We start from the raw sequence: 14,653 nt of genomic DNA on the forward strand, positions 1-14,653 counted from the left end.
ACCAGATTCACCCCTGTGCCCCCCACCCCCACTCCCACCAAATTCACCCCATGCTCCTCAACTCCCACCAAATCCACCCCCACCAGCTCCATGAAGGACCAAGGGGGATTAACAGTCTCCCCTGTAGGCACAGAAGGGACCAGACATTCAGAATGAGGTTGCCAGATTTAGCAATTAAAAATATGGAACACGTAGTTAAATTCGAATGTCAGATAAACAAATAATTTTTTTAGTATAAAAGTGAGAATAAAACAATTATTTGTTGTTCATCTGACATTCAAATTTAACTGGACATCCTATATTTTGTCTGGCAACCATCCCCTGGAACCCAACTTTGTCAGCATGGCATTCACCTGCAGAATAGACAGTCATGGGCCTAGAAACCCACATCATTTTTAAAGCACCTACCCATATTCTGGGGTTTTTCACATGTGGAATCTCACTCAGTTCTCCCAATGACAAGGAGGCTTGGCCACACCCTGGCTATTTGGCCCCGGGAGAGTTCCCTAAGCTCTTTGTCCCTTAGTTTGCCTAACTGTAAAATGAGGATAATAATGGCACCCATCTCATAGGATTGGTGTGGGATTAGACAATCCATTTAGAACCATGCTTGGCACATCATAAATGCTCAACAAGGGTCACCTGTTTTTATTACATTTTCTTTCCTAAGGGAGGCATAGGAAATGTTCAGTGTCTGCCAAGCATACAGCTCCTTTCTAGGAAAATCTTCCCCTAGGGGGTAAAGGATGTCAAGCTGCTGCAGGTCATGCTGTGAGCAAGAGGGACAGTCCCTGCCTAACCTGGCCACCGCTGTCTGGACCGGGGTCAGTGTCAGACAATGACATGAGGCCAGGCTGGCAGGGCAAGGCCACCTGCCTGGGAGATGCCTTAGCTTGAATCTGTCCCAAATGGATGCTCCAAATTGAACAGGAATAAATGGACTTCATCAGATACTCCCCTGAGAAGGCATGAGAAGACGCTGCCAGAAGGGCTTCCAAGGCTGCTCAAGCTGTGCCCTGGATGTCCAGGAGGCATCGTCCCAGTTCTCTGGGAGACCACCTCTAGTCTGGTGGTGGCATCACTGAGACTGTATCTGGGGCTGCCCCCACCTTCCACTGCAAGCCCTTTTCCCTGGGTGGTCAGGGCCATCTCTGCTTTGCAGGCAGAAAGGGCCTGTGTCTTGGGTGAGGAAACGGAACAGTGACATACTGCTGAGCCCAGAGCCCCAGGGTCAGGAAGGCTGCCCCTCTGTTCTACCTTGCCTGTCCAGAAACACAGTGGGATGCAGAACAGACACCATGGACGTCTGGACCCCAGAGTCTGGCCCCCCATCGCTGCCATCCTCCAGTAGTTGAAGGGAGCTGCCCACGAATCCTTTATGGATTAGCTAAGAAATTGTGCCATCTGTTCTGTTCATAACAGATATTGTCAGGGAAAATGGTTAAGGCAAATTAAAAGAGGCAATGGCCCAAAGTGCTCATGGTAAACTTAACTGTAGATGAAAACCTGACTGAACAAGCCCATCTTGTTAGAAATCTTAACCGCAAACATCAATCAGAGAAAATTAGTATAAACAAGATGTTAAAGCTACACACAGTAAAACCTGTTATTGATGAAGAATTGCCAGAAGTAATCAGATCTTCATAAATCTTAGATCTGTAACATTTGACCCTGGAAGATTGGATCTAGACAAAAGGTAGGAAGAGGAGAAAGAAAGATAAAAGCAAAACTACAAAAGGAAAGTCACAATAGCAGAAACTGTGGTGTATAAAACAAGCTGTGATGAAACATCCAAAAGAGGCAGATCCATACAAATAGAAAGTAGATTCCCCATGGCAGGGGCTTTGGGGAGATGGGAGGGGGAAGAGGGGGGGGGAAGAGGGAAGAGGGGAGGCGAGGGGGAGAAGAGGAGAGAGGGAGAGAAGGAGTGACTTCGACGGAGCATGGGGTTTCTTTTGGAGGTGATGAACATGTTCTGGAATTAGATAGTGGTAACCGTTCCCTAATTCTGCAAATATACTGAAACCCATTGAATTGTAAATGTTAAACGGGTAAATTTTATGGTATGTGAATTGTATTCCAATAAAGCTGTTAAAATGTGCTATAGACAAAAAAAAAACTGATCAGTAAGTCACGTCTTTGTTGAATAATCATTGTTAAAAAAGCATTGATTCTGATGAAAGTGACCTGGGGAAAACATACAGAAAATATTGGCAGCAGTTGAACTGCCCTGCATCACACACTGATGGAAGAATGAAGTGGGCTTGATGGCGTTTGCTCTGGAAAATACGTGCCCAGTGAAAATTCATCGATGTAGGTGAAATTCTGACTCAAATGTCTGTGTTCACAAACATGGCCCTCCAGTTGAGGGGTCCTGCTCACCCATTGCTCCCGGCTCTCTGGCCTTAGAGAAGACTACACACAAAGCTCCTGGGAGGCCGAGCTGGGTTTTTCCCCCAGCCATGGGGCTTCCAGGTGTTGAGGAATCCCAGCTCAGCTAGATTTAAATAGGGCTCACCTTGCTTTGCAAAGCGTTTCTTACGCCGCATTTTGGCCCGGCGTCCAGCAAACAAGGCACTGACCCTCTCCGTCCAGGCTGCCTGACTGTCTGTGTCTGCAACCCCACAGCGGGGCCGCGTCATCTGGCGCAGGGTGGCAGGGTCCAGCACGCCGCTGATGGGCAGCTGGGACACCCACTGGAACTCCCTGTGGGGAGGAATTGAGATAAGGGGCCACAGAGCAAGGGTAGGGGGTGGGGGAGAGGGCAGGGAGCTCCCCCTAGAGGGCAGGAGGCTGGGGGCAGGGGAGGGAGGGCGCAATGGATTGTGGCTCTTGGACCCAAGTGGAAGGCCAGCCTCCCAAGAAGAGGGAGGAAGCGACCCACGTTTTGCCCTCTGGCACCCCTAAGTTCCCCACATCCCTCCATCCTACCTGAGGGCGTTGCTGAACCTTGTTGAAGTGAGGTCTTTGGAGACCTGCTCCTTGAGATATCCATACTTCTCCAGGAATGCCTGGGGAAGAGAAGAGTGTCAGCCTTCCCACGGTGTGTCAGCCTGTCCACTCCCTTCGTCTCCAGGGTCCATGGCACAGTCTCACTTTTGTCCCAACAAAGGAGAAGGAACCCTGAATTAAAGTCAGAAGGACTTGGACTCGATTCCCGGCCACCACTGACTAGCTCCATGGTCTTGGGCAAGTCACTCAATATTTCTGAACCTTCGCATCCTTAATTCTCAAACTGGCCAAGCAGTCCCCACCCAGCATATTTCACGGCATGGTCAGGAATCTAGCAGGGCATTCTGAACAGTGGAGCTAGGGGCTCCGGAGTCACATTGGCCTGGGTTTCAATCCCAGTTAGCGAGCTATTATTGTAAATCGCAGGTTTCTTTTCCGTAAAAGGGGCTTAGAAATAGTATGTAACTTACAGGCTTTTTGATGAGGCTTAATCACAATAGTGAATACAAAGTACTTAACACAGTGCCTGTCCCCTAGGAGGGGTCCATACAGGGTAGGTATTATAAATATAAATATACACTTTTCATATGCCTCAACTCTGCTCCTGAAGCATCACACCTCTCTCAGGAGCTGCCCTATAATTTTTTTTTTTCGAGAGGTGGGGCAGAGAGAGAGAGAGAGAATCCCAAGCAGGCTCCATTCTCAGTGCAGAGCCCAATGTGGGGCTATATTCCATGACCCTGGGATCGTGACCTAAGCCCACATCAAGAGTTGGATGCTCAACCGACTTGGCCATCCAGGTGCTCCCGGAGTTGCCCTGTGTTGATCAGAAGTTGGGCTGGTCACTTGTAGGCTCTGTCATGCCTTGATTGGGAATTAACTATCTCTTCACTTCTGGCTTCTTCCTAAACAATCCCACCCCTACCCACCCACCCCCACTCATGCAGATATATTTAAGGCTCTGTGAACAACAAATGCACTTGCTCTCAATTCTAAGGTTTGTCTAAAAATTTGGCTCCTTAGAAAAGTAGTTTTTGGGGGGCACCTGACTGGCACAGGCAGAGGTGCATGCTACTCTTGACCTCGGGGTTGTGAGTTCAAGTCCCATGCTGGGTGTAGAGATGATTTAAATACATCTTTTTGAATTAGAAATCTGCAACATGGGGCGCTTGGGTGGCTCAGTCGGTTAAGCATCGGACTTTGGCTCAGGTCATGGTCTCGTGGTTCATGGGCTTGAATCCCACACCAGGCTCTCTGCTGTCAGCACAGAGCCTGCTACAGATCCTGTTTCCCTCTCTCTCTGCCCCTCCCCTGATTGTACACACACACTCTCTCTCTCTGTATCAAAAATAAATAAAAATAAAAAAAGAAACCTTCAATGTACTCTTTTCATACATTGATTTGTTAATTCATACAATGTACTAGGTACCTCGCAATAGTCAGCAAGATGCTCCTAACGGAGCTCATACACTTGTGGATAGAGACAGAAAATAGAAACACAGATAACAAGTAAAGGTGGTACTTTTGGTGCTATAAAGACAAGAAACTGGGTGATGTGATGGAGAATAAGTTAAAGAGAAACTTTCCACCAGGAGGTCAGGGACGGACCATCTGCAGAGCAGATTGTTGATGTGAGTCCTAAAGAATGAGAAGTCACTGGCCATGCAGTGAGGTGGGGAAAGGTAATCCAGGCAGAGGAACAGCCAATGCAAAGCCCTGAACTAGGAACGATGCTGCTGTGTCCAAGGAGCAGAAGGAAGGCTGGGCCCAGGAAGTGTGAAGCAGCAGGACATGGGATGAGGCCACAGGGAGAGGCAGAACTGTCACTCAGAGTAGGAAATGGGTGTTTTATTTGGGTCTTGATGAAGGGTTAATCGTGGGGAATGAAAGAAAGAGAGGAATCCAGGATATCTCCTCCTTAAGTTTTGCCTTGGATGGTGATGCTATAGAGACCATGTGAGGAAACCAGGGTGAGGAGGGAACAGAGGGGGTGGATGGGACCAAGATAAACACTGAGGTGTCAGGTGGCCCTGGATGTCTGATCCTGGAGCTCAGGGGACATGCCAGAATCTTCCAGCATGTAGAAGATGTGACAGCTATGATATCACAGCTGGATGTGATTCTCCGGGTAAATCAGTGTCACTGGAGAACATCTGGTGGCCCAAATGCCTTTTACCCACTGTCTGCCGTCACACACTTGGAAGGTGTTTTCCCCACAACCACGTGAGGCCAGTGGAGAGAAGCGTGTGACTCACTGTCCTTACCTATCACCAGCCCTACCCTTTGGCGAAACCATGCACTTGTCACTGATAAAGCTTCATCAATGGTTTAAAAGAATGTCTCCTCAGCTACTTAATTGTTTTGCAGACACACATTGTCTCTCCAATTTTACCCCCATGCTGTGTTACCTGCACGGAAATAATTTTCTGTCTTCCTGTTTTCTCACTCACTTTTTTTTTTTTTTGCTGTATTTCTTTTTTTTTAAGTTTGTTTATTTATTTATTTATTTATTTATTTATTTATTTATTGAAAGAAAGAGAGAGAAAGTGAGCAGGGGAGGAGAGAGAGGGAGAGAGAGAACCCCAAGCAGACTGCGTGCTGTTAGCACAGAACCCAACATGGGGTTCAATTTCGTGAACTGCGAGACCATGATCTGAGCCGAAACCAAGAGTTGGATGCTTAACTGATTGAGCCACCCAGGTGCTACTCTTTGCTGTATTTCTTTTTTTATTCACTAATTTTTTACATATTTATTTTATTTTTGAGGAGGGGGAGGGACAGAAAGAGAGGGGGTCACAGAATTGAAGCAGTCTCCAGGCTCCGCGCTGTTAGCACAGAGCCCAACAGGATCTTGAACTCATGAATCTAGAGATCATGACCTGAGCCAAAGTTGGCACTTAACTGACTGAGCCACCCAGGCACCCCTCCGGTATTTCTTAAATCAACTCCAATCACAGTTGCTGTCTCAAGGAAAAAGTGCCAATGGAGAATGAAATGAGACACTAAGAGCCAGGGTGGGCAAGTTCCTAAGCCTTTGCAAGTATCCAGCCTCTGCTTTGTGAATTTCATTATATCCATCCTCAGTGACTTCCACATCCTGTTCTCAATAAAGGGTTTCCACAAGAAACCCTTATTCTAGACAAAAGAATACTCCCCAAGTCTATTTTATTATTTTTCTGCACTAATTTATTATTATTTCAGTACTATTTTCTTTTTTCCCTTTCCAAATGTATACCATTTGGGGATGCATAATGGATTAAAGGGGTTCTAGTGGCTTAATCTGGAAGACTATTTATTGCCTAAAATAGTGTGACATCATGGAATAGCCACCAGGCTTGGAATCAAGAATCTGTTCCTGACCCTGACTCTGGGTGGCCAGGGTGAAATTACTTAACATCTCTGAGTCTTCTGCTTCTTTACCCACAATGTGAAAACAAGAATAACCTCACAGGATTCTCAGAAGTATGCAGTAAAGCCATAGACTTCTAGCATGCATAATAAATACTCAATAAACAGTTGATCTAGTTGATTTACCTTAGTAGAAAACTAACAGACTTTTGGAATGTAACCCATCTACAAGATGGGAAATGCTCTGAACAAGGCAGTTATGCCTCTGTTCTCCAATCAGGTGCCCTAGCTCAGACTTGCCTCACCCCAGCCAGGTACCTGGTTCTCTTCCTTGCCTCCCTCCTCCCCTTCCCTCGGTGAGGATGGATAGAGTGGCTTTTTTAAAAATTTCTTTTTCTTTTTCATTTCAATTTCATTTTTATTTATTATTGAGAGACAGAGAAACAGAGCATGAGCATGGGAGGGGCAGAGAGAGAAGGAGACACAGAATCCAAAACAGGCTCCAGGCTCTGAGCTGTCAACACACAGCTCGATGTGAGGCTCCAACTCATAAACCGTGAGATCATGAGGTGAGCCAAAGTTGGACGCTTAACCGACTGAGCCACCCAGGCACCCCTAAAAATTTTTTTAATGTTTATTTTTGAAAGAGAGAGAGAGTGTGAGCAGAAGATGGGGGGTGCACAAAATCTGAAGCAGGCTCCAGGGTCTGAGCTATCAGCACAGAGCCCGATGTAGGGCTCAAACCCACAAACTGTGAGATCATGATCTGAGTGGAAGTTCAACGCTTGACCGACTGGGCCACCCAGGTGCCCCTCGAGTGGCTTTCTGCTCCCCCCCTCCAACCCAGTGGCTTTCTAAAGGAAGTGAGGAAATCAATGTCCCCTTAGAAGCACATTTGCTGAGTGACTTGGGAGAGACTGGGTCACAGGCTAACAGGTTGGCACTCCCTGTGCTCCTCCTCTCAAACCCTCCCAGCCCTTATCAGAAACTTGGCTTTGGTTCTGAAACAATGAAGCCTTGGCCAGAGCAGGAGAAGGGAGGGGGTATTGACTAGCGGAGTCTCCTGTTTCCTGGCTGGGCTGCTGCGCCTGGTATTTTGGCAGGCAAGGTGGTGTGGAGGGCAGAATGGGGGTGGAGGCCTTTTTTTCAGGGGTCTGTTGAAAAGGAAATCCTGCACACCCTCTTCCTGACTGGTCTCTGAGACACTGTAGGTTGCCAGGCAGACCTGAATTCCCAGGAGGCTGTGTGAGCACAGGACCAGGCCAAGAAACACCAAAGGAATGAGAAAAATAAATTTTAAGAATTTGACATTGTACATTTCCATAAAAGCACTAAAATATTATAATAGCAATGATCAGAACTTAAGGATTCTCTCATACTTATTTTACTTTTTTTTTAACTGGGTTTTTTAAAAATTTATTTTAGAGAGAGAGAGAGAGACAGAATGAACAGGGGAGGGTCAGAGAGAGAGGGAGACATAGAATCTGAAGCAGGCTCCAGGCTGTGAGTGAGCTGTCAGCATAAAGCCCGATGCGGGGCTCAAACCCACGAACCGTGAGATCATGACCTGAGCCGAAGTCGGACGCTTAACTGACTGAGCCATCCAGGTGCCACAACTTATTTTACTTTTAATACGAACATTAATTTTTTCATGTTTATTTATGAGCGAGAAGGAGAGAAAGAGAGAGAGAGTGAGTACACAAGGGAGGGAGGAGGGGCAGGGGTGGGGCACAGAATTGGAAGCAGGCACCAGGTTCTGAGCTGTCAGCACAAAGCTTGACACAGCGCTCGAATTCACAAACCATGAGATCATGACCTGAGCCGAAGTTGTACACTTAACTAACTGAGCCACCCAGGTGTGCCATGAACATTAATATTTTTAATATGAACATTTTAAAACTACATGTAGAAAGGGGCCCCTCCATGTCCTCAGTGCTGAGGGCCCTAAAGTCCTGCTGTGTGGAGACAGAGCCACATCGCTGGGTGCAGAGGAGGCAGGGATGAGACGCCCTCTGCTCTGCCAACTCTTCCCAAACCCCCTTCTGTGAGCCCATTTGCCAAGCCTCAGTTTCTGTGTGCAAAGGTGATAGAAATGCCCTGTCTGTGTGGGAGAAAGAGCAGGGGTGTGCGGCAGGTGACAGTGTGGCCAAGGGACCCCAGGAAGAGACACAGGACTACGAGGTGGAGTGCCTGTTCTCCTTTTCTCGTTCTAGCTCAATCACTAACACCTTGGAGGTGTCATTTCCCTTCTGGGCTGTCGTTTTCCTAGGGCTTTTGCTGGGATCTCTTAGGGACCCTGTGAGCTCCACTTAGGGTCACCCCCATAGAGGCTGTGTCCTGGCTGCTCCTCTCAGCCTTGCAGTTCCAAATACCACGTTTTCTCTTTTCCTTGTTCTCCACCCATCCTCTCTCCTGCGGATCCCAAGGCTTAAGTGGAGAGGAAGCTGAGTGGAAAGGAAGGCGGAGGACTGTGCCCTTCCGTGATTCACCCTGCTCAGACCTAGAAGCTTGTGACAGCCTGCCTCACCCACTTGCTTAGGCCTGGGGCCATTTCCCTGGGGAGTTGTCTCTAAGAAGCCCTGGGAGGGGCTGTGGTGTCTGGGTAAAATGAAAATGGTTCTCCCTGGGACACAGAAAGCTGAGTGGAATCAGAACTCTGGGGTTCTAGTCCCGTGTCTGTCCTGACTTGCCGTGGGAGGGTGTGTAGAGCCCAGCCCCTTTAGTGCTTGAGGGACGGGGAAATTCTGGCCATTTTGGAGCAGGGCAAGACTAGCAATGAGGTGTAGCAAAATGAATTGAGGCCTGAGTCAAGAATTCTGAGTCACTGGCCTACAAGGGCAAGAGCACTGGGCTGTGTCTTAAGTTCTATTCCTGTGCGACTAAGATCTGTGTGTCCTTAGGCAAGTTCTGGGCCTCTCTGGGCCTCAGTTTCTTCTTCTATAGAATGAGAGAGTTGGTTTAGAGCTAAAATATACTTCAGCTTCATCTACCATCATGGCCTTGCGTCCATAACTGATTAGCTATGTGAACTATGACAAAGTTACTTAACCTCTCTGTGACTCAAAGTCTGACATGGGGTAAGAATGCTTTAGGTTTCTCACAGGAGTGTGGTAAAAATCCTGTAAGTAGATGCCTTGGGAAAGCGTTATGATAGTTTTCCCATTAAAGACATTGTGTCCCCCCCCACCCCCCACTATAGTCACAGAGCACTATTGCTAGAAAGGAACTGTCTTAGGTAAGTCTAGGAAGGGCAGGACCCAGTCTTACGTCTACAGGGTGGCCGTGACACCCTCTGTATCAAAGAACTGCAGGAGCAAAACTGAGACCGAGACTTTTTAAATTGCAGAATGGCAAGCTCATGCAGAAACCGTGTTGCTTCACCTGTGACTTATTTGACCTCATATTACATTTCATTATGATTTTATTCTTTCCAGAGCAACTCTATGTGATTGTCTTTGTCATTCAATACATCTTGAGCAGTATTAACCAAGTCAAGATGCAAGGGATGATACTTGGTGGTCTGCCTTGGCATGTTCTAGGAATAAAATTATTTTCTGGTAATCAGGAACACAGTGAGTCCTTGACTAGTTGCAGAGCTTTTAAGGATTTTCCAATCATGAGCTTCAGAATCGCTTTGCAAGAACATAGGCTGGACAGGTGTTGCTGATCCTATGTTAAAGATGTGGAAAGGAAGTCTCAGGAGAGCAAGCAGGGCCTTGCTAAAGGACCCTAAGTGAGTTCAGAGCCTCTCCACCTATCCCTGGATGTCTTATTTCACATTCAAACAAGTGACTCGGAGGCTTTACAACAGAAGGCACAGTACCCAACCTGCTCTCTCCAATGGGGAGACGATTCTCAAATGAGAAAAAGGCAAAGCAGGGGATGTTTCTGGCTGGATTCTCCATCTCCTCTGCAAGGAGGTCCAGGGACAGAGCAGAGGTAAGAAGCTACTTAGGTGGTGGAGTCCAGCTTTCAAAGGAGCCTGGGATCACACCTCCCAGCACACCCCCAAATAGGTCTTCTGATAAGCCACGGGTATTCAGCAGGACTCCAGCATGCTCCTTCCTAAAGACAGACGTGTTTCAAGGATGCTTTACTTTTGCTCCCTGGATCCTGGGATCTACGGAAGGCCCCAGGGCAGTGGGACCAGCTCGAATCCTTTCCCTTCATTTTGGGCAAACACCTCCCCTTCCCTCTGTCTGACTCCCTTTCTCTCTCCTCCCCCTTTCTCTAGTCCCTAGTCTCATATTCACAAAGTTCTGTCTGGGTGTAGCCTTGATACCTCTTGCTGTAATCCCTGCTCCTTCCATTTTTTGTCTTTAAGGAAATCAGAAAAAATTAGCTGGTCAGTCTCCACCCAGACCCCTCTTGTACTTTTTCTAATGCCAAATAATCATACTGAATGGTCCTCACTAGGCTTGCAGGGCTAAATTTAGGGCACAAAGTCATGCTCTAAGCAAGTTAGGAAGAGTTGTCCATCCATCTTGCTGCTGTGTTCCTGCTTCCACCACCCAGCTTTTGCTAGATTTCTTGGTTTTCAAACTGGTTTGACTACTGCTTCCTACCAACTCATGGTTCTCTGGGACCCTTGAAAGGCTCTATTTACCCTGAGTCACTGGGCTAAGCTGAGGGAATGGTTTCCACGCCCTGGCTTTTGGGCTTCTGACTCACAAAAAGCCAAATGAATAGCTCTGGGATATGAGAAACAGACACTACATCTGGGGGTGGATACTCCACAGAAGCTCCAATGTTTCCCTGGAGAAATGGACTAGCCAGCCTCTTGTTGCACTGACACACTGGGAGTCCCTGTGCAGATACGCATAGACCACCACAGGGGAGGCAGGTGGTCTTGGACATATGATCTGGGTGTTTTAAAGAAGGTCCAGGCACAGCACAGTAGGTAGATCCCTTGGGACAGTCTGTGTCACCCAAGAACAGATAGGGCCTGCTTGGGATCATAAGGGGGACTGAGGTGATGAAGTCATTCATTAACTCTCCATCTTGCTACTCAGCAGTGGAGGCCCTTCCTACTCACTAGTGTCATGAGCAGCCCTAGTTTTCCCAAGTGGGCAACAATGAACTTGTTCATAATGCAGCTTTGTGAACGGTCAGTCTCCTTCCGGGCAAAGCCCACTTTGGAAAACCCTCAACTTTATTACTTTGTATGCGTATAAGGGACACATACAGCCAGGCACACAGGGCACAGGGATACACACAGAGTCACGGAACACAAACATATGCACACAGACATGGACATTCAGGCATATGAAATACACACACACAGTCATTGGCACACACACATGCACACAGTCACTGGCACACACACGCACATACACCAAAGGCAAAGAATGTTAGCGCTGGGAGAGCTATTTAAGAAGTTTAACTCCCTTATTTTAACAGAGGAGGAAACTGTGACCTGGAGAAGTGAGGGGACCAGCTCAAGATCATGCAGCTGGTTTTTACTCTTTCATTCTTTCTCTGTCCTGATTTCTGAACTTTGCCCACAATCCCAGCAGGAGTGCTGGGCTTTGTTTGGGGGTCTAGCTCTCTGCAGTGCAGTCAGGGAATTATACCCGAACAAAGAGCTAGGGCGATCACAGGGCTCACTTTGTGTGGTTCCCTTCTGGGGATGGTTGTATTTCCCAAAGTAACCACAACAATAAGAGCATTCCCATGCTCTTCTTACAATGACTTCAACATCCCTGCCACCACTTGTAGGGTCTACGTCCCTGCCCCTTGATCTGGAGCTGTGACTGCTCCAGCTGATGGATGGGGTGCAGCAGAAACAATGCTGTGCAACTTCCTAGTCTCAATCATAAAGAGGATATGACTTCTGTACTCTCTCTCTCTTTCCCTCTCTCTCGCTGGCTTGCTCGCTCTCAGGACACTCATCCTGGAGACCCAGGCACCACATTTGGGCCCAAAGTAGCCCACATGGAGAAACCATGTGGATGTGCCCATAGGAGAGAGTTGTGGCCCCCCAGCTGACAGCAAGCCAGCCCTCAGATGATCCCATCCCCAGACACATAGAGAAGAGACCAGCTGCTCTGATGTGCCCTGTTTGAAACTCTGGCCCACAGTATCTATGAACATAATAAATGTTTTTGTTTGACTTCACTAAGTTCTGGGGTCATTTATAATGTAGCCATAGTAACGGCAACACCATCTCTTAGGAATTATAGCCTTGTGCTGCCTCTTGTCTGATACTGAAAATAGTTGCCTCCCATATTTTGTCCTGTGTTATTGTTCTAGGAGAGCTAGTCACCAAGACAGGATTTTAATCTGTTCTCTAAGATAATGATAAAGATAAATAATAATAACACCAACAATATGGAGAGCAACTTCCTTTTGTAGACTGCTTTCTATGGACTAGGCATTGAGCTGAGCATTTTACATACCTTAACTCAGTGGAACCACATAACAGTCTTATGAAATAGGTATTATTAATAACCTCTGTACAGAGAAGAAATCTTCGTAGAGATTAAATGATTCACTTATGGTTTGCACACATGTCTGTCTGACACTGAAGCTCATGCAATTGACCATATACAGAAGCTCATATAGACATACTCACATCTCCCAATTTGCATTATACATACATATATATGTACATATATATGTATATGCAGAGGCATATAAAGATGGACATACACCCAATACACGTTTCCAGGATTTTTTATACATTTAAAATATTTCTTGTTCTTAGAGGTAAAAAGCCCCTTCCCTCAATTATGTTATATGGACTGCAAGAGACTCAATCTGCTTAGTATTGTTTCCCAAGCACACCCCAAGATAAAATTCTCTCCATATGGGGCCACCACGGGCATGGGCGGCAGAGATATTGTCTCTGTTCTCCTGCCAAGGATTGCCTGGGACCCAGACTTGGGGGGAGGTGGGGCAGGACTCTTAAAAGGACTTGGCTTGGTAGACGGAAGCCTTCTCCTGGGGCCATGAGGACTGTGCACTTGAAGTTGTAAGATTCTAAATTCAGTGAAACACAGTGATTCTCAAATGTGCAAAAGCAGAGAACACAGAACAAGAGACCAGTGATTGGAAGGGGAGGAGGTGAAGGAGTTTGAGATGGGACCCCCTTGCTGAAACAAGGTAATTTACGAATATTCCAGAATAGTGATGTGGGAAGTGCTTAGGGAGCAAGAGTCTCAGGGCAGAGCACTAGTTTCAAGAACTTAGAACCCCTCCTTGGGGCACCTGGGTGGCTCACTCAGTTAAGCAATGAACTCTTGGTTTTGGTTCGGGTCATGATCTTGGGGTCATAAGAAAGAGCCCCGAGTGGAGCCTGCTTGAGATATTCTCTCTCTCACTTGTGTACATTCACGTGTTCTCTCTCCATCTCTCTCTCTCTCCCTCTCTCTCTCTCTCTCTCAAAAAAAAATTAGAACTTCTTAAAATAGTGGAGACTCCAGTTCTAATCTTGAGAATAGATAATAACAAAGACAGAAATGCTTCTTTGGGGGATGAAAAAGTAATACTGGTGTATTATTACAATCACCTTTATCTGGCAAATAGATACTCCAAGTGGATCCCCACCCCTGCCTTCAAAGTTCCTCTTGTGCAACCTACAGCAAGCAGGTGAGTCCCAAAAGGGGAAAAGTGAAATGGCAAGTGTTTAAGGTTCACCTCCATCTCTCTGCCCCCTTTCTCACGTTCAGTCCTGAAGCACTGTTCCAAAGCTCTTTAGAAGCAATTCTTGAGACCTCTATAATACTCTTTCCCATTTTACAGGTTATGAAACTAGTCCCAAGCTTGGGTGCTGACTAGCTGCTTAGTGGCAGCACCAGCCCAGGAAGCCAGTGCTGTCTCCTGTGTCCCTGGGGCTCTGCAACCTCTGGAAAGGCTCAGGGCATCGGATGAATGAACGGCCAAGTCTCCCCAGCCTAGGCGGTGAGGGACAGTAGGTCCGTGTCAAACTGGGTTGTAGGAGCCACCTCTCTCTCAGCTGTTGCTGTCCCATCTTGTCGCTCCTTCCTTCCCCCCGTCCGGGAAAATCAAAGCAGATCACCGTGCCTGGGTGGTCCCAGCCCTGGCACGGGGGGAAATGCTCCCCAGACTCTTTGTGTGCCAGTGTGTAGAGGGCACCGGGAGGGTAACGCAGATTGCAGGCTCAGATGGAACGGCTGGGTGACCTGACTGCAAAGTTCTGGAGGGTCTTTAGCATCCGGCCCCGTTCCGCCCTGCACACATCCTTTACCTCCGCTTCCCTGCGCAGCTCCTGGCCTCCGCGCTCGGCGAGCTGGGCGTCCAGGCCGCCCCACAGCAGCAGCGGCAGGGCGCGCAGCAGGAGCCCGACACGCGCCGCCATCTCGCCGCCGCCCCAGCCACGGAACGCGCGCGC

At 47.6% G+C, this 14,653-nt stretch overlaps 1 protein-coding gene across 5 annotated transcripts in view; it reads right to left on the reverse strand.

The window, feature by feature from the left end:
- MMP28 (matrix metallopeptidase 28) overlaps positions 1-14,631 on the reverse strand; it is a 23,594-nt gene extending 8,963 nt beyond the window's left edge. For 4 of the 5 annotated variants that reach the window (XM_029929177.1, XM_029929175.1, XM_029929173.1 and 1 more), the window contains exons 1-3: positions 14,510-14,631; positions 2,932-3,011; positions 2,519-2,706 (exon numbers count right to left, since the gene is read on the reverse strand). In XM_029929177.1, the coding sequence (XP_029785037.1) occupies positions 2,519-2,706; positions 2,932-3,011; positions 14,510-14,620 (379 nt within the window). In that variant the 5' untranslated portion in view covers positions 14,621-14,631. Of the gene's footprint in view, positions 1-2,518; positions 2,707-2,931; positions 3,096-14,509 lie in introns of all 5 variants that reach the window. The other variant, XM_029929176.1, reaches the window with a different exon arrangement.
- Positions 14,632-14,653: the final 22 nt, after the last annotated feature.

The sequence above is a fragment of the Suricata suricatta genome, chromosome 17 (genome assembly GCF_006229205.1).
Source record: "Suricata suricatta isolate VVHF042 chromosome 17, meerkat_22Aug2017_6uvM2_HiC, whole genome shotgun sequence".
NCBI classification, from domain to species: domain Eukaryota; kingdom Metazoa; phylum Chordata; class Mammalia; order Carnivora; family Herpestidae; genus Suricata; species Suricata suricatta.